This window comes from Aythya fuligula, chromosome 17 (assembly GCF_009819795.1).
Source record: "Aythya fuligula isolate bAytFul2 chromosome 17, bAytFul2.pri, whole genome shotgun sequence".
Lineage (NCBI taxonomy): Eukaryota > Metazoa > Chordata > Aves > Anseriformes > Anatidae > Aythya > Aythya fuligula.
In genome coordinates, this window is record NC_045575.1 from 4101318 (window position 1) to 4127402 (window position 26085).

The 26085-nt window shown below is 63.3% G+C and overlaps 1 protein-coding gene across 3 annotated transcripts; it reads left to right on the forward strand.

The window, feature by feature from the left end:
* The first annotated feature begins 1399 nt into the window (after positions 1–1399).
* Positions 1400–26040, forward strand: SMTN (smoothelin). 3 transcript variants are annotated; one of them, XM_032199013.1, is made up of 21 exons: positions 1400–1456; positions 7859–8019; positions 8273–8366; positions 8536–8614; positions 8722–9053; positions 10216–10318; positions 10587–10900; positions 11128–11191; positions 12316–12393; positions 12707–13120; positions 14129–14220; positions 17959–18171; positions 18312–18387; positions 18697–18861; positions 19727–19789; positions 19941–20004; positions 20412–20582; positions 20660–20783; positions 20861–21012; positions 22392–22562; positions 24995–26040. In XM_032199013.1, exons 1-20 carry the CDS (start codon positions 1406–1408, stop codon positions 22534–22536), a joined length of 2955 nt encoding a protein of 984 aa, XP_032054904.1. In that variant the 5' UTR covers positions 1400–1405; the 3' UTR covers positions 22537–22562; positions 24995–26040. The 3 variants fall into 3 exon arrangements, with proteins under 3 accessions (XP_032054904.1, XP_032054902.1, XP_032054903.1); XM_032199011.1 differs by lacking the exon at positions 18697–18861 and having other exon boundaries at positions 1406–1456; XM_032199012.1 differs by lacking the exon at positions 12707–13120 and having other exon boundaries at positions 1406–1456.
* Positions 26041–26085: the final 45 nt, after the last annotated feature.

Here is a 26085-nt window from a genome sequence, read left to right on the forward strand (position 1 = left end):
AGCAATTCAACCCTGCAGCAGTAGCCAGTGCTGGAGATCCACATCACCAAATGGTCCCCGGGGTAGGAATTTTGAACCAAGAGCACTCCCGACCTGGAAATTGCTGTAACAACCAGGCACTACCATTGCACCCCTTTTTTTGTGGCCTGCAGTGGTTTCTGTTTTTCCTGTGGTCCCGCTCCACACCCAGAAACCTTCCCAGAGAGCTGGAAGCTCCCAGAAGATCTGATCTTGGGAAACCCTTTGGTCTCTGGGCTGCTGGGTAGGGCTGTAGGCCAGCACGTCCTCTCCTTCTTCCAGGAGCTGAAAGCAGCTGGGAGCCCACAGCATTTCTCGGCATTCATTCCCTCCAGGGAACCTTGTCCAGAAACAACGGAGACCCAGGGCTGCAGATAAACAGGTGAGGAGCTTGGGGTCCCCCACTGTGACACCAGGGTCTGGTTTTCTGTGGTACTGTGGCACTACACATCTGACTGGGGTGGATGCAGGCACTGCAAACACGGGGGTGATACAGGGAAACGTGCAGCTCCTTGAGCCCATGCACCTCTGGTTGCTCTCAGGGAAGGAAGAGTTAAGAGCTGCGGCCCAGAGGGGCACTCTCCGGGCAGATTTACACCCAAATTTGGGGTTTTTGCTAAAAGCTGTCACAAAAGGCTGACTGGGCAGAAATATTTCCATGATGTATCCTGTTCCTTTCTAATTCCAAACGAAACAGTTTCCTTTTACACAAACAAACCGCGCTGTGCTGTGGCAGCAGCGGACAAGGCACTGGGTGCAGTGCCCCGGACCCACTCGGGGCCTCGCACCACAAAGGTCCCACTGGGTATGGGGGCAGCACCCAGCCCCAATCCCTCAGCACCCAGGGATGCTGAGCCCCGCACCAACCCTCCCTATCCCATCCTTGTTGACCTCCAGTGAGGATGGGGTCTGATGAACCCAAACCCAGCTGCCCCAGGGTTTGGGGAGTTTGAGGGGTTTTTGGGAGGGTTCCCACATCAGGGCTGCCCCATGCCTGCAGGAACAGAACCCAAGGGGGCTCTTGGGGAGTCAGCACCAAGCCACACGGGAACGCGACCTCCTCTCTCCCGGTCCTCCCCCAACACGCCCCGCAGCCACCGGGCAGCCAAAAACCGGGACGGGGGGGGAGGAAAAAGCCCGGAGGAAACCCAGAGGAAACCCGGAGCAGCTTCAACCCCACAGGCCCGGCCCCCATCCCCACCCTTTGGCCGCCCCCGCCCCCGAATTGCGGCGGGACCGGTCGGGGCCGGGCGGGGAGCGGGGCGGAGCGGTGGGGTCGCGCCGCCCTTCGTTGTCTCGGGCTCGGCGGGGGCAGCACCGGAGGGACCCCGAGCTCCGAGCTGCGACCCCGGGGAGCCGTCGGGGAGAGGGGGGGGGGTCAGCCGGGATGTCCCAGGAAAATCTGCTGGGTATGGACGAAGGGGCGCTGAGGAAGCTGGTGAGTCCCCCCCCGCCGCCGGTGGAGAGCTTCGGTGCGGGGCTGCGGCCGGCCCCGGGGTGTTTTTTGGGGGGGGGTTTGGGGGGGATCGGTGTGTGCCCCGTGTGTGCCCCAGCCCTGGGGCTCCGGTAAAGGAGGAGAGAGGGATCGGGGGTCCCTCTAGAGGCCGGGGTCCTCCCGCCGGGTGGGAGAGCTCCTGCTCCCGTATCCGTGAGCTGCAACCCGCGGGGCTCCGCAGCTTGGGAAGTGAGTGGGATGAGTGGGATAAAGGCATGCCTTGGCCCCAGGGAGCGGGGTCGGGAAGATTTGGGCCCTACCTGGCAGAAGGGGGGGGTCTGGGCACGAGGGAGTGCTAGTGATAGTCCGCTTCTTGCCCCACTGTTGGCCTTTGGAGACCCCAGCCCTCCTGCACTGGCCTCTGCTCGCACCCGTGCCCAGGCTGTAACATCTGCCTGCTGTCTCTGCCGCCTTGGCTGGCAGCTCCAAGCCGATATATTTCCTGCTGCCTCCTCGATTACCTGCTCGGTGCCAGGCGGGGAAGGTGCTGTCTGCTTTATCTGGCTTAGGTCTCCTCTTCCTCTCTGCCCCGAGAGCTGAGCCCTTCCCAGTCTCGGCCGCTTGCCTCCTGTGGCGGTGCTGTGCCGGGCATCCCGGCAGCGGTTGGAGCAACTTCCCGAGAGTCCCCGCGGAATTGCTGCCCTGCTCAGCTCCAGTCCCCCAAGAGAAAGAGCAGGAGCAGAGCACTGGGTGTGCTCGTGGGCCGTTAACACTCGTGTGGCCCAAAAGCAGGAGCGGGGTTGTCACTTGCTTGGACAGGGGACGCCCCAGCAGGATGCTGCGCTGCTTAGGACAGGCTAATGCCTTCCCGCTGATTCAGCCTCCCCAAAGCTGATCCCCTGCTCTGTGAGCTCGGGGCTGGGGGGCTTCCTTTGTGCCTTGGCTGAGCACAGGGTAGCCCGGGAGCAAGCGCTGGAGCAGCACTGGGGAATGGTGAGCGGCAGGAAGCTGAGTCAGCTTGGAAAGAACGTCTGCGGGGAACAGGAAAAGGTCGGGGTGCTGGGGCAGCGCTAGGGAACTGGGAACTGCACCTCTGGGGGCAGGGGATCGGCGTGGGGACTGTACTGCAGAGAGCTTCCCACCCTGCCTGCCTCTGGGTGACAGCTTGCAGACCTGCCCCCTGTGCTCACCAAGGCGAGAGGGAGAAGGCAAGAGGGGTGTAAGGGCTCAGAGGGAGCTGTTGTACAAGGCAGCTGATGCCAACAGCGATCCCTGGGTCTTGCTGTGTGCTAAGATCACTCAGGGTTTTGTGGCTCCTACTGCTCGCTCCCTGTGCACCGGAGGAGCTGCTGTGGCCAGCAGCATCCTTGAGGAAGGAGCTGGCTGGGTAGCAGTGTTGCTCACGGGCTGAGTTGTGCTTCAGTTAGAGAGCCCACCGCTGCCCTTGAGATGAAGCATGGGTCAGAGGGTGACCCTAGAGATGTGGGAACGGGTGGTCTGGGTTTGTCCCCATCCTGCCAGTGCCCTGGCTCTGCCGCTTCCCACCTGAGACTCGCTGAGCTCTTTGGATTGATGCAAGGCCCCAGGGGTGCTGGCAGGGAGGTGGTTGAGTGTCCAGATGGAGCTGGGTCCCTGGCCTGCCTAGCGAGGCAGATTTCACCCAAGCAGCAAGCAGTGCTTCTCCCTAGGGCTTTCTTCTTCTGAACCAGATGGGGTTTTGCAGCCTGTGGTGGGGACTGGTGCCTTCAATCTGCAGCAGACTGTTTGTGCGTGCTGCTCCCAGGCCAGGCAGGTGTCCAAGGCAGAAGCTGCCCCCACCTCGCCCTGTGATTCTGCCGCACGCAGGCAGAGCACGGGGATGCTCCTGGGGCTGTGGACAGGTCCATGAGCAGAGTGTTTTTCTCCGTCCTGCTGCAAGCTGTGAGGCTGCCCCTCCATCCCTGGCTGCTGTGGCTTGTCCCCTCCTCCTGTGGCTGTGGGGGACTCCGGAGGATGGCCGTTTCCCCCATGCCCTCAGATTTCCTCCTGCCCTGGCTGCACCCAGCCTTGCAGTGGCTGTTTTTGGTGGGTGCAGGTCTCCCCGTGCCTCTGCAGCGCGGGCTGGGGAAAGCCCATCCCAAGCTCATGTGAGGCGGGGAAGGATTTTTTTTTTTTTTGGTTAGGTTTTGGCTCCACTCAGCTGGAAGAGGATTAGCCCATATAAGGGAAAACTGCCTGCCTCTCCCACTGCTTCCTCCTCACTCCTTCGCTCTCCCTATCCCTCAGCTTCTGTCCTGTTCTCCTCCTCCTTTCTCCCAGCAAATGAGCTCCCGGCAGCAGCCTGGTGTCCCTGGGGGTGCTGCTGCGTGGGGACCGAGCGGGCTGGGCCAGGAGTGACCAGGGGAGCCTCTGCCACCCACCTGGCTCCCACGGGCTCCTTGGAGGAGCCTGGAGCAGATGCTGGCTGGCAGGGCAGCTGTAGGGCTGGTCTTTTGATGTGTGGCTGGAAGCAGTGGGGATTTTGGAGTTCTTGGAGCCGTGCCGAGCACCAGGCTGCGTTCTGCTGGCCCTGGACTAGGGGACACCCCCCTCTCATAGCCTCTCCAGGTCTCTCAGGATGGTTAATTAGGCAGGCAGGATGCAAATCCCTTATCAGGTAGAAGCAGGGGTAGGGCAGGCTTCAGCTAGGGAAGTCACAGGCGTGAGGAACCCTTCTTTTTACATCCGACAGCCTTTAGGCAAAGCTGCTACAGCCCCAAGGAGCTTTTGCATCCCCGCCACCCGGCTGTCCTTCCTGTTTCCTCTGCCTGGGAGGCAGTCGTGCTCTCCACATCCTCCCAAAAGCGACAACAGCGGGGCTGTAGGGGACACTTTATAGGGCCGAGTGGCACCTGATGGGCGAGTGGCACCTCTGAGGATGCGCCTGGCTCCTGTCCCCAGAGCTGAGCCATCCCCATGGCCGAGCTCCAGCCCGCTCAGTGCCCCCTCTGTGCTCAGCCTCTTCCTGGAGGTGGGTGGATGCAGGGCTAATTGCGGGGCTAATTGCGGGGCTAATTGCAGCCCTCTGCTGGCGGGCCGGGGCTGAGGCTGAGGCGAGGCTCTGAGCACCGCCAGGCTTGGGCATCATCAGGAAGGCAGCCCAGGGGTGGCTTTGCCAGCGCCCTGCTCACAAAGCCACTTTGTGTGTGTGTGTGACGAGGAGGGCGTTTGCTCACAACCGTTAATTTGCTGCTGGCTGGGCAGGGCCCGTGGGGCCCTGGCATGTCCCGAGCTCCGGGCTTGCTCTTGCAGCCTGGGCCGGGCCCCGTGGCCCCTTCCCACCCCTGGCTCCAGCTGTGGTTTCCGGCACTTTTCCCCTCGCTGCTGGCCACGAAAGCCTCCGGAGCCGTTTGTTTGCCTTGCCCTGGCTCTGTGCTGACGTGGGCTTGGGATGAGGCTCCTTCTGCTGCTCCGCTGCCATCTCTCCTGCAGAGGAAAGGCGTGCTGAACCCACCGGGACCCAGCTGCAGGTCAGATCCCATCCGGAGCCTCCTGGGCAGGGCAGAGCCTGCCTGGTTGTCCTCCTTCCCTCCCTTCTGTCCAGCAGTGAGTTCCCTCTCGACTTCATCTTTCTGAGCGGCAGCTGGGGTGCTGGAGGCAGGACGCCTCTGGAAGTGCTGCTGCCCAATTTCTCTTTGCCTTTCACCCCTACCTTGCTGTGGGTTTGCCCCCAAGAGAAGCCGAGGCTGCTCTGAGGAGGGTGAAGCTGGGGTAACACTGAAAGAACTGCAGGGGGGCTGTCGGGCATGCTTGGGGGTCAGCAGGGTGTCCTCTGCACTGCGATGTGAACCACACTGGGTGTCCCCGGCTCCTGTAGGAGCCATGGAGCTGCCTTTGCACCATGGCTGTGAGGCTCTGAGCCTCCTGTGCTGGGTGCCAGGGCCGAGCAGCGTGCAGCCAGCAGTTTATTTAGTGAATGGTGCGGGCCTCCACCTCTCAGCATGAGGTGGAAGAGAGTTTTTCTGTCCTTACGGCCTTTGCACAGCTGCAGACAGCCTTGCTTGCCGCTGTTCCTCCCCATCCTCCTCCAACCCCCTGCCTCAGGTCCATGAACGTACCTCAGAGAGCCTGCAGGTCTGTTTTTTTGGCTCGTTGCTCCACCTGGCTCCTTGTTTGGGTGTGATCAGTGTGGGCCACATCTCTTCCCCTGGACCCTTGGCATCACCTTGTGCACCTTGAGCTGGGTTCCTGCCTGGCTGGGCAGCACAGGGTGACCCCAGGATCCCTCCTGCTGCCTTGAGGGCATCTCGTCTGCAGGGGCAGAGGCTTCTCCCACCCCAGTGCAGGCAGCAGGGAAGCTGTCTGTGGTTTGGGGCCTGCCATGGCAAGGGCTGTGTGGCTGTAGGATGGGCTGGGGCTGGCCCTGCTGCCTGGCCCGACGCTGTTACGGCTCCACGTGGTGCACAGCTCGCTTCACTCTGTTCCAAGACCCGAATTCTCTGCTGCACGTGGAGCCAGCAGAAAAAGACCTGCCCCCTTTGTAAGGGATGCAGCTCTCCTCCATTCAGGCTTGGGGTAGAGCTGCTGCTGGGGAATGTGCACAGAGCGAGCTGGCCAAAGGGTCTCCAGCTTTTCCGGGCACTTTTTTCCGTGAAAAAAAAGTGCCAAGAAGTTGCTTGGGGGAGTCCCCACTAAATCTTTCCTGTCTCTAGGGTGCCCTGCCTGTTATCCACATGGGGAAAGGCCCCACTGCTGGTGGCTTTGTCCTCGCAGCAGCTTCCCAAGGGTGCTGACAGCAGCCCGGGGCAGGCGAGCACAGTTTCAGAGCTCTGATAGGAAGTGGGAGGCCCTGCGGATGGAGGGGCCGATTTCCTCCCTGGGTGTCCTGCCCTGACACTCCCCGTGTCCCGGGAGCACAGCAGCTCTGGCTCTTCCCATCTATTTCCCTGCTCTTGTGCCTGCCGAGGCGCAACCTCCAGTGGAGAGCCCCCAGTCTGTGGGGTAGGGGTCATGGTGCGGGGCTGCAAGCCCCTGGCTTTGCCCAGGAGGAGGATGCTGGCGCTGTGCAGGATGTGACAGCTGGCTGCAGCCTGCTGATATCAGCCTGGTGGCCCAGCAGGGGGTGCCAGGAGGGAAATGGGAGGGAGAGCTCGTGCTTTGAGCTGCTGCTTCTGAGGTTCATCTCTTAACACCGCGTGTCCCGTGCTGCCTGGCTTTGCAGGGTGGCCCTGAGGGTTAGCAGCCTGGAGGTGCAGCCATCTGGGGGCTTCCCAGAATTGTCACTGAGCTGTCCAGGTACCTCGTTTCCAGCTGCCACTGGGGCAGTGCAAGGCAGCTCTGTTCCAGGGTCCTCAGCCTGGATGGAAATATTCCCCCCAGCCCAGTGCAGGGAGGAGAAGCTGGAGAGCGATGGCTCTGCTAGGAGAGCCCGTGCTGGGAGCTGCAGGGTGTGCAGCAGACCTGCAGTGGCTTGAGGCTCTCCCCTGGCTCGCTCCAAGCTTGCTGTGCTGCTCGCAAACCTGGCTCAAGCGCAGATGGGCTCAGCTCAGGGACAAAAGCTGGTCTTCTCGCTCAGCTGTGACCCAAAGCCTCCATGCTTGGCTTGGTGGCCTGGTGGTGTCCTGTGGGACTGCAAGGAAGGGGACTGATCCTCTCGTTCTGTGCTGTGGATGCTGTGACTCACAGCATGCTGGGGCTTGATGCTGACAGCAGCTGCTGTGGGTCACGGGGTTTATTTTTAACAAGCTCCATGGGAAATCACCCCCTCGGTTCCCTCGCTGGGAGCCAGCACTGCTCCTGATGTCCCGCCGCGGGAAGGCAGCGAGGCTGTGTCTGCTGTGCCTGACCTTTCCCCACAGGTCTGGCACCCCGTGTGTGGACATGGATTTTGCTTTGGGGTAGATCCTACTCTTGGACTGGGCTCCAGGAGCCACCTGCCATCCCTCGGTGCTGCCGGAGGGGAGTGACAAGCCCGCCTGGTGCTGGATGTGCTGGGGGGACCCTTTCCGAGGGGGATGCTAGGATCCACTGCGCCAGCACCTCCCAGTGAGATGGGTGGCTATGCGAGAGGGGTCTGGGCAGCCTCTGTGCTGCTGTGGGGAGCAGGAGGGCTCGCCCCCATGCTGCTGGCATGGGAGGGCAGAGGACTGACCCACAGGCCACTGACGGGTGCCATGCGCCCCATCTCCTTGCTGTGCATGGTCCCAGCCATGGCGCCCAGCTCCCTTCCTGCATTTTCAGCCTTGTGTGTCCCATCCCATGCCAAAGCCAAGCTATCTCTGTCCCTTGAAGGGGGAGGGGGTTGCCCTGCTCTGCCCTTTGTAGGGCCAACAGTGCCAGGCAGTGTGTGCCGCGCGCGTGGGCCGAGCAGGACAGACGGCCCCATTGTACGGCGCGTGGGCAGCCTGGGGGGGGAGCACAGCACCGAGCCCTGCCTTGTCCTCCCAGCTGGAGGCCACGCTGGACCTGGCTGAGCGGCGCCGCATCCGCTCGGCCATCAGGGAGCTGCAGCGACAGGAGCTGGAGAGGGACGAGGAGGCACTGGCATCCAAACGCTTCCGACCCGAGCGCGGCAGCCACCGGCAGGACAACAAGGAGAACTGGCTGCGGTGAGTACAGCCGGGGGGGACCATGCTCATCTGCACCCTGCTCCTTCCCCTTCAGGGCTTTAACAACGCCTAAACCCTGCTGTAGCTGGTCCATACGCTGATGGGTGCGGGGCTGGGAGCAGCCTGGCACCGGGTGGCTGTGTGCTCGGGGACCCCGTTGCCCATGGGGTGTTGTTGGCTGCGTGGTGCTTTGCTCCCCAAGCACCCACCGTGGCTGCCCGCTGGCTGCTCTGATGCCCCGGCCCCCGTGCAGGTCCCAGCAGCTGGAGGAAGAGCAGCAGAAGGCTCTGGCTTCCCTGTCCCGGGAACTTGAATCAATCACCGATGTGGAAGAGCTGACAAAGCTGGTGAGTAACTGCTGCTGGGGTCTGGCCCGGCCCTGCCTAGCCCCTTACCTCGAGGTCGGGGTGGTGTGGGGGAGCCGGGGGTCATCAAGGCTTCCCTGCTCCCCACCCTGGAGAGCCTGCGGTGGGAAGGTCCTCCCTGTGCCTCACTCCTGGGTCTTCGCCTCTGCAGCTGCGAGCAGCCAGCGAATACGAGGAGCGCAAGCTCATCCGGGCTGCCATCCGCAAGCTGCGGGCTGAGGAAATCGAAGGTGAGGTGTTCTCCCTGTGTCTCCGCCAGGGCAGGCTGCTACACCTACCCGAGAGGTGCTGGGATGTGTCCAGCACCTTCCTAAACGCCTTCTTTGCTTTCATCCAGCTGCAACCCTGGCTGGTAACGTGCAGAGCAACCGGAGGCACGGCACCGAGCCCCCAGCCGTGCCTGCAGAAGGCAGCCAGAGGGATGATGCTGAAGCGCCAGCTCTGTCTGGGAATGGGGAGAGCAGCCAGAGAGGAGACTCCGAGCTTCCAGCTGCAGTGAGGAGCGTGGACGACGGCTGTCAGGGCAGCACCGAGGCCCTGGCTGTAGGCAGGAGCGTGGAGGACAGCCAGGGGGGTGATGCTGAGCAGCCGGTGCTGGATGGGACAGAGGAGAGCAGCCACGGTGGAGATGCTGACCAGCTGCCTGCTGAGGAGCCTGAATGTCCTGTGGTGAGTGTGCAGGGTGCTGCTAGTGGGGGAACTGCTGGACATCTCCTTGCCCTTTTCTTGGGCTCCAGTGCTAGCCTTCTGCGGGCAAAAACCCCTATGCATATGTGGCTAACTTGCCTTAGGGGACTGGAGCAGGTGCCACTGGGGGCAAAGCAGGGCTCTGGGGGGGGCCTGGGGACGCTGGGGATGTGGCTGTGCCTGGTCGCAGGAGCACCCAGGACACCGGTGCAAGCTGTGACCAGTGTCAGATGTTGCCCTGGCCCAGGTCCAGCTGGGCCTGTCCAGCAGTTGCTGCTGCAGCTGGCCACCCTTTCCCCACACTGGCTGTCCCTGCTCACCTTCAAGGGGCCCAGGCTTGGTCTGGAGCTAGGCTGGAGCCCACCGGTGATGACTCTTCAAGTGGGGAAAGGTTGAGCTGGTGGTGCAGGCAGAGGGCCAGGGCCAGGAGGAGTGGGTGAAACCCCAAATTTCCTGCCTGGCAGTGATGCCCCTGTCTGTGCAGGGGCATTTCCCGAGCAGCCAGTGGGGCTGTCCCACTTTATCTGGCCAATTTCTCCAAAATCTGAGGCATTTCCTTTAGACAGAGTCCACAGTGGGGTACAGGGTTGAGGACAGGTTTCTCCTGTGAAACTTTGGAGCATGGTCCCCTTTCTGCCTCCCCCCATCCTGGAGTTACACCAGGATCTGAGCCCGTGTCACCCCGGATTCCTTCTGCCCTACTGCTGTGGGGCTCTCTGGATACCTGGAGATGAGGAAGCAGGACAGGGGCACGGGGCAGGAACTGTCCTCTCCTCCCACCTCCTGCGATCAATGCTGGACGAGGCTGGCCTGCTGCTGTGTCATGAACAGGCAGCAGGAGGCACAAGGGGACCCAAGAGGAGCTGTGTGTCTTGCTGCCTATCTCAGGGGTGCTGGGAGCCCCGGGGATGGTAGGAAGGAGGGCTCTGATCACATTCCAGTGCACACAGCATCCCTCCAGCCTGCCCAGTGCTGCCTGCCTGCCCTCTGACCCCAGGCAGTGCTGCAGCAGGTTTCCAGCAGCCAAATGTAGTCGGGGGAAGGCAGTGGAAGCAGCAAGGTGTAGGGACGCTTGTCCCCAGTGAGCCTTCTGGGGTGGGGGCAGCTGCAGGCATGGCTGGGCTCTTACCCCGACTCTCCCCAGGCCCACGAGCAAGACGCATCAGTGGAGCAGGAGCATGGCCAAACGGAGACGCAGGAGCTGAGCAGCCAGCAGCTGAGAGGGTCCCAGAAACCCAGTGCCCAGGGTGAGTCCGTGTAAATGCCATTTACCATAGGCTCAACCCTACCCAGGCTCCTGCCCGGAGTATGGAGCAGAGTCTGGGAGCGTGGGGAAAAGTGGGGTGTTGGGGGGAGTAGGAGGATGGAGAGGTATGAGGGGGAGATGTGGGAAATCCCCTTAAAAGCCCAGGCTGGGTCAGAAAAGCTATTTGCCTGCTTGGGCTTTTGGGAGTGGCGATACTGCACAGGCAGCTTGAGGTTCCCCTGCATGGAGCCCATTTTTCTCCCCTGCAGGCACAGCCTCGGGAGCCCTGGTGATCCTAGACCTGCACCCAGCCCCGGAGCCTGCTCCAGCCCCGGAACCTGCTCCAGCCCTAAAGCCTGAAGACCACCCCACGGAGCTGGAGCGGGTCCAGCCATGCACCCAGCGCGTGGCCGAGTGCGAAGTGCAGTACCAGGCCTCCTGGAAAGACAAGAGCTCCAGCAGCCACTCTGCCACGCAGGAGCCCCACGCTGAGCAGCTGGAGACCCCACGCGGCACGGGGCAAAGCCGCCAGGCACAGCAGCATCCCCAGCACCAGCCCTCTGCCGTCAGCCAGGGCAACCAGGTAGAGGAATGCTGGCATAAGCTAGAAAACACTGAGACCATCCGCCCCCAGGTCCTCTTAGCAGGGGCTGGAGGTGCCACACATTGGAGGCAGCTGTCACAAGGCTGGTCCCAGTGCTTGCCCCTGGGGGCTGTGACTTGCCAGGGGGTTTGGGGAGCAGGGGAGAGAGGGGGCTGAGTGTTGGGTAGTTCCCCAGCTCACTGCGCTGCCCCTTTCCCCTCCTGCAGTTCGTCATCTGCGTGCGAGGCCAGGCGTCGGGGAAGGCTGTGAAACTGGAGGAGAAGCGAGCGGGTAAGGGCAACCCTCGACAGGACGACGTGGAGCAGCTCGGGCAGGAGCTTCCCCCAGCAGCGGGTGCCAGCACCCTGCACAGCGCCAGGCCTCGCTGCCCCAGCCCTGCCCTTGCAAGCAGCTGCTGGCCCCGTGCTGAGGAGGACGCCTGGGAGGATGGATGCGCTGCCCTGCTTGGGGGCTGAGCCTCCCCAGAGCCGCCACCGAGTCCACGGGTCATGAGCCCTGGGAACACGACTCGGGGAGAGGAATGCAGCAGCTGGAACCGGCCAGGTCAAAGGGACATTGGTGGCTGGTGACTCTGTGCCACCTGGCTGTGGGCCTGACCCCCTTCCAGCTGCTGTGGGGCTGGCCCAGGCCTTGGTCCTGGCGGTGGGGTGCCAGGCGCGGTGTTTACAAGTCCCCCAGCTACTGGCCGGGCTGCTGCAGGGCCATGAAAGGGAATCTGCGCCTGCAGTAAACCCCGGCCTTTTGCATTCTTTGTCCCAATAAGGCTGGGAGCTGAGCACCCGTCTGGCCCCAGCACCCCCCCCCCCCACCCGGGGCTGTGCTCGCTGGCCTGTCCGGGAGCTGAGCACCGCTCCGGGACCTCCTTGCCTGGCTGAGTCCTCTTGGCAGCCTTGAGAGATCGCAGCGGGCAACAACAGATGCCCTGTCCTGCTGCTGGGAAAATCCTTCCCTTCTGCTGTGCCAGGAGGAAATAAAGAGTGAAAATGAGCTTGCAGCCCCGGGCACCCTGAAGGTCAAGTCCCTGGTGGTGGTTGGCCTGGCGAGTAGGCCACCCTCCTCCCCATGAAGCCAATGCTGGGCTGGCCCGGCTTTGACAGGGTCCCACAGGGGCAGGGATGATCTCAGCTCCTCAGCACAGCCCCCAGGTTCTTGGTGCCCACCTGGGTGTGGACACCTTGGTCTTTCCCTTCCCTTTCCATGCTATAAGTCTGCACTGCAGAGTGATCTGCAGGTGCCAGTGAGTTTTGGTGCTGCACTTTGGGCAACATGGGGTGACGGGGGTGCTGTGCCCATCAGGGGCAGCTGAGAACACAGCCCTGCGCTGTGCTCACCCTCTGCTCCCTTCCTCTTCTTCCTTGCATATCTGGGTCTGCCTGGCTCCTCTCCAACTGCAGCGCCCACCCGGGACGCAGCGAGGACCCCGGCTCGCCTGAACACTCACCGCTGGGAGCAAGCATCGGCTGGCCGCGTGGGTAAGGTCCCCGTGGTGGCTCTTTTCTCTCCGTGCTTCCCCGGGGGTGGGGGAAAGTGTCCTGGCAGCAGAGCCCAGGCAAGCGAGGAGCTTCGTGGTGGCACGATGCCGCCTGCACGTTTCCTCCGGGGGGGCAAAACGCGTGGTGGGGACCCCTCGAGGGCAGCACCCGCGGTGGTGGCGGTGGCGTGGGCGTCTTGGGGTCAGCGTGCATGTGGCGGGGGCACCCTAAGGGGCTGCGTGCACGGGTGGGACACTCGACGGGATGCTCGGCCAGCCCCCCGGGGCTGACCCGGCTGCGCTGTCCCTCGCAGAGCCCAGCCCCGACGGCCCCATCCAGCGCTCCTCCTCGGTGCGGGAGCGCGCCCAGCGCTTCGCCCCGGCAGCCCCGACCCCATCGGGTGGCCCCGAGGGGGCGGGCGGCGGGGGGGGGCGGGCCGGGCCCGCCCAATTGCAGCGGGGACCGCGCTCGGCCCCGTCGTCGGGGATCGCTCAAAACTCGCGGGGCGGCGGCGGCGGCGGAGGCGCAGAGCAGAGCCCGGCCCAGCCGCCCGCAGGCCCTCGCCCCGTCGGCTCCGGCACCGGCTCCGGTTCTGCCACCGCCGCCGCCGCTGCCCACGACGGCATGAAGACCTACTTCACCATCGAGATCAAGGATGGGCGCGTGCAGCCCCTCACGCAGTCCCTCACGCCCCGCGTCGTGGCCGCCCCCGGCAGCCAGCGGGCAGGTGGGCACCGGGTGGGGATGTGTTGGGGGCAGCTGGGGACCCGCTGGGGGTGGTGGGTGTCGTGGGGGGGGACAGCAGGGAGCGGCCGTAGGGGCTGCAGGATGTGCCGGGAGGGTTGATGCCCCGAGGGGCGATGTGAGCAATCGAGGAGGTGCCAGGGGCTGGTGGGCACCAGGGAGCGGGTGAAAACCAGTAAGCAGGAGGGTGGCAACTGGGCGTGTGGGGTAGACCAGTAGGATAGGTGGGCAGCAGCAGGCAGGTGAGCACTGGTGGGATTTGGGTGCTGGTGGCCAGAAGGCTGAGCGTGGGCTCTGCCAAAAGATTAGACCCTGGCAGGGAACGCCCAGCCTGCTCATCACGTCCCGGTGCTCGTAGGCCATCTGTCCCCAAGGTCCGTCCCTGGCCCTGCTGTTCTGCCACACTCCCTTCCATGCCCATGGTCCTTGCCCTGTCCCCACAATCTTCTTCTTGTCCCTACGGTTTGCCCTGACCCATCTGGCCCCAAAACACCACCCTATCCTTGCATCCTGCCCAGTCCTCTGCCCCATATCCGTGCCACGTCCCCATAGACTTGCCTTCTCCCACTGGCCTAAGTAGCCATGCATCATCCCATTCCCATCGCTGCACGATGCCCGGTCCAGCCCTGCCAGCCTGCACGAGGACATTGCTGGCTCAGGATGCTTCCGCGTGTTCTCCCGGGGCTGTCCCTCACGCCAGGGAGTCTTGGCCACAGATGGAGAGCTGTGGAAATTGTCCTTCTTAGGGGGGTTAGGGCGTGCTGGGATGGTAAAGGGGGGCCTGGCTCCCCCCTCCTGCAAGAGCTCCCACATTTATCAGCTGTCCCCAGAGCCCTTTCCGTGCACCAGAGCTCAGCGCCCTGCTGCCGAGGCAGGATGCACACAGCAGGCAGACAGCCTGGCAGGGGCCGGAGCCTCTCCCCAGCCATAAGTGCAGGGCTGAGCCTGCCAGGCTGGAGCAAGCCCCGAGTACCCGTGGCTTCCTTTGCAGAGCTTACCCTGGGGCTTAGGAGCACCCCCATCCGCATCACCACCATCCCCGGCGGCAGCAGCAGCATCTGCATCAGCAGCAATGTCGTCAAGGTGAGTGTACCCAGGTGGTGTCCGAAGGGGCTGGGTGCCACCGGGCTGTGCCTAGCTTGGGCACGGCGTGCAGGGTCCTGGGCGTGGGGTGGGGAGCAGCCGTGCTGTTCTGTGGGTCGGGGCAGGCACCTGTCTGTGGTGGGATAAGCTGGAAGCTCCAGCTGATTTTTCTACAGGTGGGGGAGCTTCTGGGGTCTGCGTGTAGATCAATGTCCCTGGACTGATGAGCCCTGAGCGCTCCAGTCTGTGCCACAGTGTATACAGGTGCTTGGGGTGGGGGTAGGTGGAGGGCTTTTGTGTGTCTCTCCCTCTGATCTCAGAAACCTCTTAGGGTGGTGGTAGCTCAGCCACCCACCCCTGTGTTTTCCATCCTGGGAACGGAGCTTGGCTGTGAAGCAGCAGAGCCTGTTGTGGCAAACACCTGTAGGGGCTCTGCCCCTCGATCTGCCGTGGGGCAGTGGGCTGGGGTCTCACCGATTCCTCTCTCTGTGCTCTCAAGCTGTGCCTACCTGGCACACAGGGATTCTTGGGTACAACTGGAACCACCACCTCTGCCCCCCAAGGCTCAGCTCTGGGGGGGAGATCTGAAGGCAGCCCGGGGTGCTGGGGCAGCAGGGCTTGTGCAGGGCGATAGGTCGGAGGTGCCCAAGAGGCAGTCCGGTGTGTGCAGCTCTTCAAGTGCTTTTATCTGCTCTTGGCCATCTAGGGCAATGCGAAGCATGCATGCACGCAGTGGCATTGGCAGAAGCTGGGATGTCAGGAGCAGCGCTGCCTCTAACTCATGGCCCTCCGAGGCTGAATGCCAGCCCTGCCTGCCTGCTTCTGAGAGTATGGCAGCGCCAGTGGCCAGAGCGTTGCTTGCTCGTGGTGGGCTCAGCCCAGCCTTTGCCTCTGCCAGCATGAAGCAGGCAGTGCCTGCAGCCTGGTGGGGGCTGGCTGCAGATGTTGCCTGCACCAGGATGCAGCTCCTGCTGTCCGGGGGCAGCTTACTGCCCACGGAGGATGACTGCCCTGTGCTAACGCGCTCGCGCAGGCTTCTCCCCAACGGCCCGTCAGCTCTCATTAAGGTATTAGCAGTGCTGCCGTGCCGGGAGGGGGGTGCTCAGGACACTTCAGCTGCCCGGTGGCAGACGCAGCTTCCAGGTGTGCTGCGAGCGGGCAGGGAGGTGGAGGAGGAAGAGGCTGTGCTGCCCTCAGCCCTGCCAGGTAGGGGTCAGTCTGAGGGGACCCGTGGCGTGCATAGAGCTGGGGGACAGTGGCTGCTGTGGTGTGCACCTCTTGCTGGCATGCTAGGGGTGCTGGGGGTGCTTGGTGCGTGGGGACCTGGCGTGCCATCCGGCTGCGTGCTGTGAGGGGAGATGGGTCCCCCCCGTGGGTTTCCACGGTCACAACTGGTGGCACGGGATCCCGCACCGTCACTGGCCTGGAGCTGAAGAGGTTTGTGTTTCGTGGGTGACGTGGGACGGCGTCCTCAGCAGTGGCAGAAGGGATAAAGGAAGGCAAAAGGTGGTCCCTCCCGGTCTCTTGAGCTACCAGGACTGTGTGCAGGAGGGGCTGTCTGCATGCAGCATGGCTGGGGTGGATCATATGGGGCTGCTGCCTTTGCCTGCCTCCCTTTACAGCCCAGGGCTCATCCCACAGAGCCCCAGTGCCACTTGGCCATGACGGCACCTACAGACAGGAAGGGTGCCATGGGCTGGCAGAGGCAGGACCCGGTTTCCTGCAGCAGCTGCCTGGCACTCACCCTGCCCCACAGTGTCATTCCACCCCCCCGTCCCCGTTACTGGGCCACCTGGTCCCCCAGGGCCTGGAAATCCTTCCAAGTGTCAGCGCCTGCCTAAGCACCCCTGCACGGGACCCCCGGCCGCTGCGACAAGAATAGCCGAGCCGGCGTGTGGAGCCGGGCTGGTCTCCAGCCGGGGGGGGGTGGTGCCCCCGAAGCTCGTATAAAAAGCAGGAGACAGCTGAGAGGGGCTCTCGCCGCAGCGCCCGCAGCCCTGGAGCCCACCGGCACCATGCCGGGGGCCAGCCTGGAGGGCCTGGCTCAGGCTGGGGCTGCCGAGCTGGAGGAGCTGCGGTGGGAGCTGCAGGCTTTCGGGCGGGCAGTGGAGGGGCAACTGGAGCAGGCGCTGCGGCAAGTGCAGCCCCTGGCCCGAGCCCTGCATGACCTGGAGGAAGAGCACTTGGTGCTACGGGCAGAGCTGGCGCGCCTGGGCCGCCGGCTGGACGTGCTGGCCTTGTGGCTAGGGCCGCAGGAGCCCCCGGAGAAGGACCTCAGCACCCTCTTTCTGGAAGCACAGGACCCTTGCGCTCACTTTGAGGGCACCGAGGAGCCCGGCAGCCCCGTGGCCCATCCACCCACATTCTCCAGCACACGCCAGCAGTCAACCGTGCACCTCTCCCGGAGCAACAGCTTTGTGAGTGTGAGCAGGGCTGGTCCGGGCTCCAGGCGGCTCCCAGCCTGAAGGGGGGGAGGCATTTTGGGGGAGGAGGGTGGCACTGTCCTGACCTGGATCTCCGTGGACTGTGGGGCTGAGAGCGCTGAGCTGAAGCTGGAGCCCCCAGGCCAAGCGGGTGCGGAGCCGGGGGGCCGAGCAGAAGCCCTGGGGGCGAGGGATGGCAGCAGGAGGGCCTGCGAGAGTGGGTGTCTGGAACGGGCAGGCAGCGTCACCGGGATTAGCTGCGATTATGGCTCGCCGCTGTGGGAGGCTAGCACCGGGCAGGACCCCGAGCCCGAGCCAATGGTGCCTGCCTGCTTTGCATTGCTGGCGTGCCAGCCGCAGGGCGTGCTGGCTGCTGCGGGGCAGCTGTCGCAGCCCCCGTGCGGGCTCGTGTTGCGGGCTCGAGTTGCAGGCGTCCTCTCGCCCTGCGCTGGCCCTGGGCTCTGCGCTGCTCCTGCCACACTTTGGGCTTTGCTATAGGGCGCGGGCGTTGCTGGGCCCCGGCCTGGGTTGAGCGGGGAGCCGGGTGCCAGCAAGCGTGTGCCTGCCTGCCCCACGCCTGGCAGGGCCATGGGACGGGGCCAGGTGTGCGGTGGGGCTGCCTCGGTCCCCCGCTGACACCTCCTGCCCACCGCCTCCAGGCCCTATTCTGGGCCTGGACAGCTGCCTGCGGCACATTGCTTGGGGGTCGCGCTGAAAGGGACTTGGCATCCCGGCTGTGCTCCCGTGGGGGCTGAGCTGGCCTAGTTCCTGAGCAGGGATGACAGGGAGGCTCTTGATCTGCTCCACAAGCTCTTCTTTACACTAAGTCCCTTAATTCCCTGGAAATCTCCTTGCTGCTAATGGTGCGCACTGGCCTTGCCAGCACCTTGCCGGCTGCGAGGCACCAGGCGTGGTGTGGCCCAGCCTGGTCCCTCTGGGTTCCCCCTTGCCTTGCTGGAGGCCCTGGTGGCTGTGGTGGGTCGTGGACACCCCCAGGCTGAAGTGGGAAATGTCTGGGGACATTTCAGCAGCCAGAGTAGAAACAGATAAGAGAAAGCCTGGAGTCTCCCAAGGCACGGTGGGCTGTGGTGTGCTGAGCTGGGGGTCGTGACGCTCCCCTGCCTGCCTTGGTCACTGCTGTCATGCACAGAATCCCACCAACTGTGAGTTCTTACACCACGCAGCACGTCTCCTCCACGGTCCCTGCCGCCTGTGGGACTGTGCAAGCAAAAAGGCTCCTGGGGAATTTGGGCCCCGAGCAGCCCGGCGGGCAGCAGGGCTGGTGAGGCTCAGGTGCGTGGCACTGTCCTTGCAGATGGAACCAGACGTGGTGGAGCAGCCCCAGGCGCCAAGGCTGGTGGAGCAGCCCCAGGCGCCAAGGCTGGTGGAGCAGCCCCAAGCACCAAGGCTGGAGCCGGAGCTGCCCAACGGCATGGAGAAGGTCCAAGTGAAGGAGGTGGAAAAAAGGACCAAGCTAAACGTGGAGGAGCTGAACAGGATCGAGGATGAGGACATTCTGGATAAGATGGTACTTCCTTCACCGTGGTTCGCTCCTGAGGGTGGTGCGGGCTCCTGAGAACAGGATTCGGCCTGGGGTGCGAGGGGTCTCAGAACTGGGCTGGAGAGAAGAGCAGAAGGGAAATGCTAACCTCCCCTTCCCCCCTGCAGCTGGATCAGACGACAGACTTTGAGGAGCGACGACTGATCCGTAACGCCATGCGGGAGCTGCGTCAGCGCAAGCGAGGTATCTGGCAGCTGCTGGACCTGCTGGATGGCGACCCGTGGTAGACACGGGGCTGCAGGGAGGGCTGGGGTGTGTGGGGCTGCTGTTAGCCACAGAGGTGTTGCAGGTGGAGCCAGGAGGAGGCTGCCTGAGCAGGGGCATCTTGGTAGTAAAGATTGAGGGTGTTTTGTTTTCCGCTGCACCCCTGGTCGTGCCAGGCTGGTCCTGGGCTGGCTGCAGCTGGCAAGACCCTGGGATGGCTGGGCCCATGTCCGTCACCCCTTGGCCCTCGCCTCTTGCTGCTGGTGCCATCTCACGTGTGATTTGCAGACCAGCGGGAGAAGGAGCGGGACCAGAGGCTGCAGGAGATGAAGAGCCAGGCTACAGCAGGCAGGGCCGGCCACACCACCGAGACCACAACCACACAGAGCTCCCAGTCGGCCGATGGCTCAGCCCGCAGCACTGTCACCAAAACAGAACGCCTCATCCAGTCTAGTAAGGGCAGGTCTGGCAGAGCAGGAGCCTTGCTTGCTTGGCTCTGCAGGCGTGTTGGCCATTTGGGAAGCTGTGCCGAGAGCTTTTTTTCTGGTGCTCTGCTGCCAAGGCTCGCCGCTGTTTCTCTCTCTGCCACTCTCTCCACTTGCCCTGGATCTGGCCTGAGCTTACCGTCTTCAAGGACCCCCGGCATTTCCATCATCAGCCCAGCCTGTGGTGTGCACGGGGCCTTGCAGAGCCCTGGGCAGGGTCCAGCACAGACACCCAGGCACCTTCTGTCGCTCTCCCTGTGCAGGGAGGTGACACTGTGGGTGCGTGGGGTCAGCTGCACCCTGGAGAGAGCAGAACCTTGGTTTAGGGCCAGGTTTTGCTGCCTTCCCTCTGTTAGCCTCCTGCTTCAGGAGGACGTGGGTGTCTCCTGGCTCTCCCAGAGCCTGCCTGGGGCCTGAGCTTTAAGGGTTCAGTTTTAGTGCCTCCCTACCTGATCTGTACTCCCAATCAGTGTTGGCACAGGCCTTGTCTGCTCTCTGCACCTCAGGACACTTCTGTCACCTACACCTCTTGCTGTCAGCATCACTGGACGTGCTGGCAAACTGAAGCTGAGAGCTGCTCCAGCCGTCCTGCCTCCCCGCTCCTTCACCTGGCCTCTCCACTCTGCCTGGTCTCTGCTGCCTGGAGGGCACATGCCATCTGTCTGGCCCTTCTTGTCTGTCCTGGACGTAGCTGTGCCCCTTCCTCCCACTGGCTGTCCAGGACTTCTCCCTTTCATGCTCTGTGGACACAAGGGTGCTTTGTGGCAGTCAGTTTCTGTGGGTGCTGCTGTCACCCCGACCCTGCTGATCCCACTTTGCCTTCCCCCTCGCAGATGACGGCACCAAGACTTCCCGTACAACAACCATGGAGTCGAGTTATGTGAAGAGAACAGACAGTAAGAGCTTTTGCTGCCCCTTTGTGCTGCCCTTTTTCCACGGCATAACCACGGGGGCATTCCTACCGCAGAGCATGCCGTGGAGAGCCCCTCAGCCTGCCCAGTTCTGTTTCTTTCTGCTCCTGCCTGAGGCCTCTTTCTCTCTTTGCAGACGGCAGCAGCACATTTGTTCAAACCAAATCATCCTACAGCTCCTCTTCCAAGAAGACAGGCAGGTGAGTGCTGGTGCCTCTGCAGGGCCCTCACCGGCCCAGCAGCAGGACAGATAAAGCAGTCTGTGTCAGCTGTCTGGTTGCACACTCTTTGTCCAGCTTGTGTTGTCCCCATATGGGGACACCCCCAAAGCCAGCAGTCACCTCCCATTCCTTGATGCACATTCACTTTCTCCAGTGGTCCTCACAGCAGCAGCCTGGGGGTCCTCTTTGTGGGCAGGAGCCTGGGTGGGAGCCCTCCCTGAAGGAAAACTCACAGCACAGAGTTCTGCCACCTCCACGTTCCTGGGGCAGAACCAGTGGGGTGGTCTTTGAGCTGCCAGTGATGACAAGGGTCTGAGGACACTGCATGCGCTTCCCAGGGCTGCATGCATCACCTTCTGCACTGACACTTTGTCTGTTGCTTCCAGCATCTTTGACCGGGAAGATGAGACTGCCTCAAGGCAGAGCAGTCTGGCGGCACTGGAGCGGCGCCAGGCTGAGAAGAAGAAGGAGCTGATGAAAGCTCAGAGCCTGCCCAAGACATCCGCCTCACAGGCTCGCAAGGCCATGATTGAGAAGCTGCAGAAGGAGGGTGGAAGGTGAGGACAGGCCAGGCACGGGACAGCTGGAGTGGTAAACATCACGTGTGTGTTACCCTCTGTGTTTTCTCCTACAGCTCTCCGAACCCTGCGGCGGCGCGCACAGCCGTGCAGCGCTCCTCCAGCTTTGGTGTTCCCAACGCCAGCAGCATCAAGCAGATGTTGCTGGACTGGTGCAGAGCCAAGACCCGGGGCTATGAGGTCAGTGCTACCTTCTCCCCATCCAGGGCCAGGCTGGGCTGGTCACTGTGCCCCTTGGTAACTCTCCCTCCCCACAGCATGTGGACATCCAGAACTTCTCATCCAGCTGGAGCGACGGCATGGCCTTCTGTGCTTTGGTCCACAACTTCTTTCCAGAGGCTTTTGACTACAGCCAGCTCACACCCCAGAATCGCCGTCACAACTTCGAGGTGGCCTTCTCCTCTGCAGAGTACGTAACTCGTGGTGCTGTGTCCTGTGCTCAGGACAGCTCTCCTTGCTGACTGGGCGAGGAGGATGCAGGCAGGGCAAGAGCAATGGCTCTAGAGGAGCTGGCTGTGCCCCGGGCTCAGCACCCATCAGCATTGCTCTCCTGTGCCATGCAATGAGGTTGGGACACTGGGAACAGCGGTGCCTGGGTGTGCAGAGAGGCTGGTACAGCCCAGCCTGGTGCGGAGCTGGTGGGCACGCGGTCTGGGCTTCCTGGGTGTGGGGCAGAGGACCCAAAGCCAGGGCAGGCTCTGCGAGGCATGGCAGCAGCTCTGAGCTTGCCCTGCTGTGCATAGTACGTCCTGTTCCAGGGTGCTGGGTGAGGGACTACAGCACTTGGGGAGCTGGGACCGGGGAACTGGGTTTGTACGTGCCAGGTGCCTCCTTCACAGTTGTAGGGGCTCAAACACCATCGCAGCTTCTCAAGTCTCTTCCCTCCCCCTTTTGCTTCTGGTTTTCCTGGGTGCTGAGAGACGGGAGCGCGTCCAGCTGGAGGGCTGGAAGCCAGGCCCTCTCTCCTTCCTTCTGTCTCTCCTCCCATCCACTCCTCTTCCCCTCCAGCACCCTGCTGGCGGCTGCCTCAGGGCAGGATCAGGCAGGTTTCAGAGGGGGTCCTGTCCCCGCCTGCCCTGGCGGGTGCTCAGTGCAGCAGCATGAGCTGGGAGCTCCTGGGAGCTCCCGTGGTGCTGTTTGGTGGAGCAAGCAGGAACAGGGGGCCGTCTATCTGGGTCTTGGCGCTCCTATTAATAGACTTTTTGCCTTAATTGGGGACCGGTACGTGGACTGAGAGAGCCATCGATCTCTCCGGCCTGGAAGCCAGGTGGCCTCTCATCCTTCCTCCTCCTCCAGCTCTTGTGAGCATCTTCTCCTGAGCTTCCTGCACCAGGGCTGTACCGTACAGTTCCAAGCGGAGCTGGGCAGGAGGGCTGGGCTTGCCTGGCCCTCCCGACCAGTCTATATACGAGCTATATAGAACACTGCTCCGCTCTGGAACCTGCTCCCCGAGCACCAGGCGCGCCAGATCACCTCACTCCCTCCCTCCTCTGTCTTGTTCTGTCGTTCCCTCTGGACCTCACGCCTGTCCACACTGCTCACCTGCCCCTACCCTCCCGTCCCCCGCTTGTGAGACCTGGCCCCCAAATCTCACTTGAATGGCCTTGGAGCGTGGCGGTGCCTGGACCTGTCCCGCCCTGCATCGTGCACCCCCAGAGCATGCGAGAGCAGAGCAACGTCTGCCCGAGGAACGGGAACTGCATTGATATGTCTCTTGTTTTCTCTCTTTCTCCCCCTCCCCGACTGGGCTGCGGTCACTGGCTTGCCCCTCTCTCTCCCTGCCCCCAGGAAGCACGCAGACTGTCCGCAGTTGCTGGACGTGGAGGACATGGTCCGGATGCGCGAGCCGGATTGGAAGTGTGTGTACACATACATTCAGGAATTCTATCGCTGCCTGGTCCAGAAGGGGCTGGTAAAAACCAAAAAGTCGTAGCCCATTTTCACCCCCCGGGAGCGATGGTGAGAACCTTGCTGTCAAATTAACCACCCCCGCACCCACCTGCCCGCGTCCTGCAGCTTGGCCATGTGCTGGGCAGGAGGGCCCGGGGAGCTGCGGCTGGGGGAGAGGATGGGGGATGCTGGTGGGCGAGGGTCAAGTTCTGGTGGCGTTTTGTGGGGCAGAGTCGTGGCCCTCTTGCCAGGAGCGGGGTGGAGGGCAAATAAGCCCTCCTCTCTGCTTTCAGAATAGCTCTAGGGGTGTGGGGGGGAGATGGTGGCCGTGGATGGGAGCGTGGCAGCCGGGGTGGGGGGCGATGCTTCTCCAGCTGCAGGGGTCTCAGTGGGAGCAGTGCTGCTGGGGCTCTTCCCTGGCCTCCTGCTCACCAACCCCAGCCGGGTGCTGAGCGTTTCACCCGTAGCAGTTGTGCCCAGGTGAGGGGTGAGCACCCATCGCCCCCTAACCTCCCTCCCCCAGCCCCACCGCTTGCGTTTGCTGCTGCCTCCTCGCCCCCAAAAATCAGGGCTGCCCGCCCTGGCCGGGTGGAGGCTGATGTGGGGTCAGGCGTGGCAGAGGATGTTCTCTCCCTCCCCTCCCCCTTGCCAAGGTGCTGCCTGCTCTTATATGGGAAAGAGAGGGGAGCCTGGAAAGTGTGACTCAAGGCTCCGGTCCTGCCTCTTCTTGCACTGTTTGTGCCTGTTCTCAGGGGCATCCCAGCTGGCGCTGGAGCCTCCTCTCCCCCGGCTGCGCACTGCACGAGCACACCGAGGCCCAAACAATGCCTTTATAAGGACAGAGACTGTCTCCCCGTGCTGCCTTAGCTTTTCCATCACCCTTTGGGACTGGGCCCACGGTTGGGCTGGCGGTATAACAGGGGCCTCCTGTGACCAGGCGGGTGCTTTTTCCAAGGCCCTGAGCGTGGCCCCCCTGGGCTGCTGCTGGATCACGTGGAGGGGTTGGTGCTAGCCAGGTCCTGGGCTCGGGGCCCGCTGCTTCCCTGGCCTTTTGAGTTCCAGCTCTGCAGCGGCCCTGCAGCGCTGACCTAAGGAGCAAGGCAGAGAAGCAGGTCCCCAACACAGCTGCTGGGCTGGCCTGAAACCCCCCCAGCATGGCTGCAGCGCTCGTGAGGAGCCCAGGAGCTGGGGAACTCTCCTTGAGCCCACTGCTCCTTTCACCCCTACCTCCCTGCCCAAGGGCTGGCACCAGCAGTGGTTCTGCTCTGCGCTGTGCCCGTGCCAAACCCGAGTCCCCCCCTCCAGGTACGGTGCTGGGGGTACTGAAGCATGCAGCAAATCCGGGTGGGACTCTGCAGCTTGGCACAGGGGGGAGAGGACTGGGGGAAGGGTGTTGCTGAAGGGTGTCAGCCAAGCTGTCTGATCCTCCCAGTAGGGTTGGAGCAGCCCCAATGAGCCCCCTTCTTGGCTCAGCCTGCACCACCACTCAGCCACGAAGCCAGGCCTGTGTAGGCACTGCGGGACCCTGGAAGCGTTTTATCTCCAGCCCTGATCACTGCATGGAGGTCCCAAGTGAGGCTGAGTGCCCAGCCTTAGGCTGAGCTTCAGCCTGCTCCTCCCCAGCCCTGGCCTCAGCATGGGGCTGTTATTTTGGGTCCCATCACACAGCCTGCACTGCTGCCCAGCTGGGACTGGTGGGAGGGGTGCTGGGAGCTGGGCAGGCAGCAGGAGCTCTGCTCTGCTCCTGGGCACCCCCCTGCCACCCCTAAACTCTCAACAACTAGGGGATGGGATGGGGTGGGAGCTGGCCCTACTCTCCCCTCCATACCTGACCCAGCGGTGCCAGCAGTCCCCGAGGCTGAGGATCTGCCTGGGGCCTGGCAGGGTGGGAGCCCCAGCTCAGGGCTTGGGGTGGTGCTGGGCACTGGGAGGGCTGTGGGATGGCAGGGGCAGGGTGTTGGGGGCTGGCTGGGGTGCTGCTCACGGCAGAGGGGCAGCGTGAGCTGGCAGCAGCTGGAGAAGGGCCCAGCACAGCCCTTGATGCAGTAGATGTGGCCTTGGCTGTGGGGCAGGAGCAAAGGGCAGTGCGGGACGGGGACACTCCAGCGGCTCCTCGGCAGCCAGGCAGCCTTTGCCTGGATCCGTTGTGAAGGCAGCGGGATGCAGGGCAGGCACGTGCAGCTCTCTGCCAAAAAGGCAGCAGCATTAGCTGAAGGAGGAGGGCAGGCATGCCTACAGGGGCTGGGGGGGTGACTGCAAGCACTGAGAGCAGGGCAGGAGCTGGGGCAGGGGGTATGCGGGTGGCTGGGGAGCACGGAGACAGCAGGGGTGAGCGGTGCCTGCAGGCTGCCCGGCCTCAGAGGCAGCAGGAGGGGTAGGATAAGGGCACGGAGGGCAGGGTGAGTCCAAGGACAGAGGGACCCAGCGCTGGCGGACCCCATCCCAGTCCCCTGCAGGAAGGGGCAGCCCGCCCAGCCGTGCTGAGGCCTGCGTCTCCACAGGATGCTGGCAGACTGCGTGCCCCTGGTGGAGGTGGAAGACATGATGATCATGGGGAAGAAGCCAGACCCCAAGTGCGTCTTCACCTATGTGCAGTCCCTCTACAACCACCTGCGTCGCCACGAGTTGCGCATGCGGCAGAAAGAGTGCTAGAGCCTGCCCTGGCCTGCAGCTGCCCGACACCTCACTGCCCCCTCCCCGCAGGGACGCTGGTGTGCGGAGGAGCTGCTGCTCCGCTCCAGAGGCTGGCGGGAGGGCCTGGAGAGGCTGCGGGGCTGGTCCTGGGGAAAGGGGGGGGGGCTCCATCACTTGGGTCACCCCCTGCTTCGGCCTCGCTGGAGCTCCTCGGTCGGCCTCTGCCCGGCTGAAGGCGTGGGCAGGGCAGGACAGTGCCAGGCGGGTGCTGCCCAGGATGCCACCCTCCCTGCAGCCAGCTTGGTTCTCCTCCTCCCTACCCCCCCCCCCCCCGCCATGCTCTAGCGTATTAAGTTATTCGTTTTCAAAGGAATTGTTTGTATGTGGGCAGTGCCCCTGTTTCCCAGGGAGGCTGGGGCATGGTCGTGCCCTCGGGCCCTGAGCCAGCGTGGGTCCACGTAAGTGCAGCTCAGCCCGCGGACCCCCCTCCAAGAACCGGGGCCCTGGTGGGCACTGCTGGTTTTGGTACCTCCATGAGGCAGAGCGCCTTGGTCTCCAGGCAGCCCGAGAGCGATTTTCCTGGCCCCCCTGCAAGGAAGCCAGCCTCTCTGCCCACCACAGTCCCTGCTTGGTGCCACCTCTCCGGGATGGCCCCATGCTGACACCCTGCTTCCCACTGCACTCACGTGCCCAGGGCACTTCCACGGCAGGGACCTGCAGCACCCACGTGCTGGGGAGCTGGAGGGGAGCAGGGAGGGCGTGAGGGGCCAGGGCCAGGGTCTAGGCAGCCCCCGTGCTCCTCCCCAGCTCTGGGCACGTTGTGCTCAGTGCCACTCACCCCTTCATCACCGTCTACACCTGCGTTGACACGTGTACCAACACCAGCCAGACAATAAAGGTTTATTCTATAGGGCAACGCCTCTGCCTCCAGTCCTTCTCCCCATCCCCTCCAAGCAAC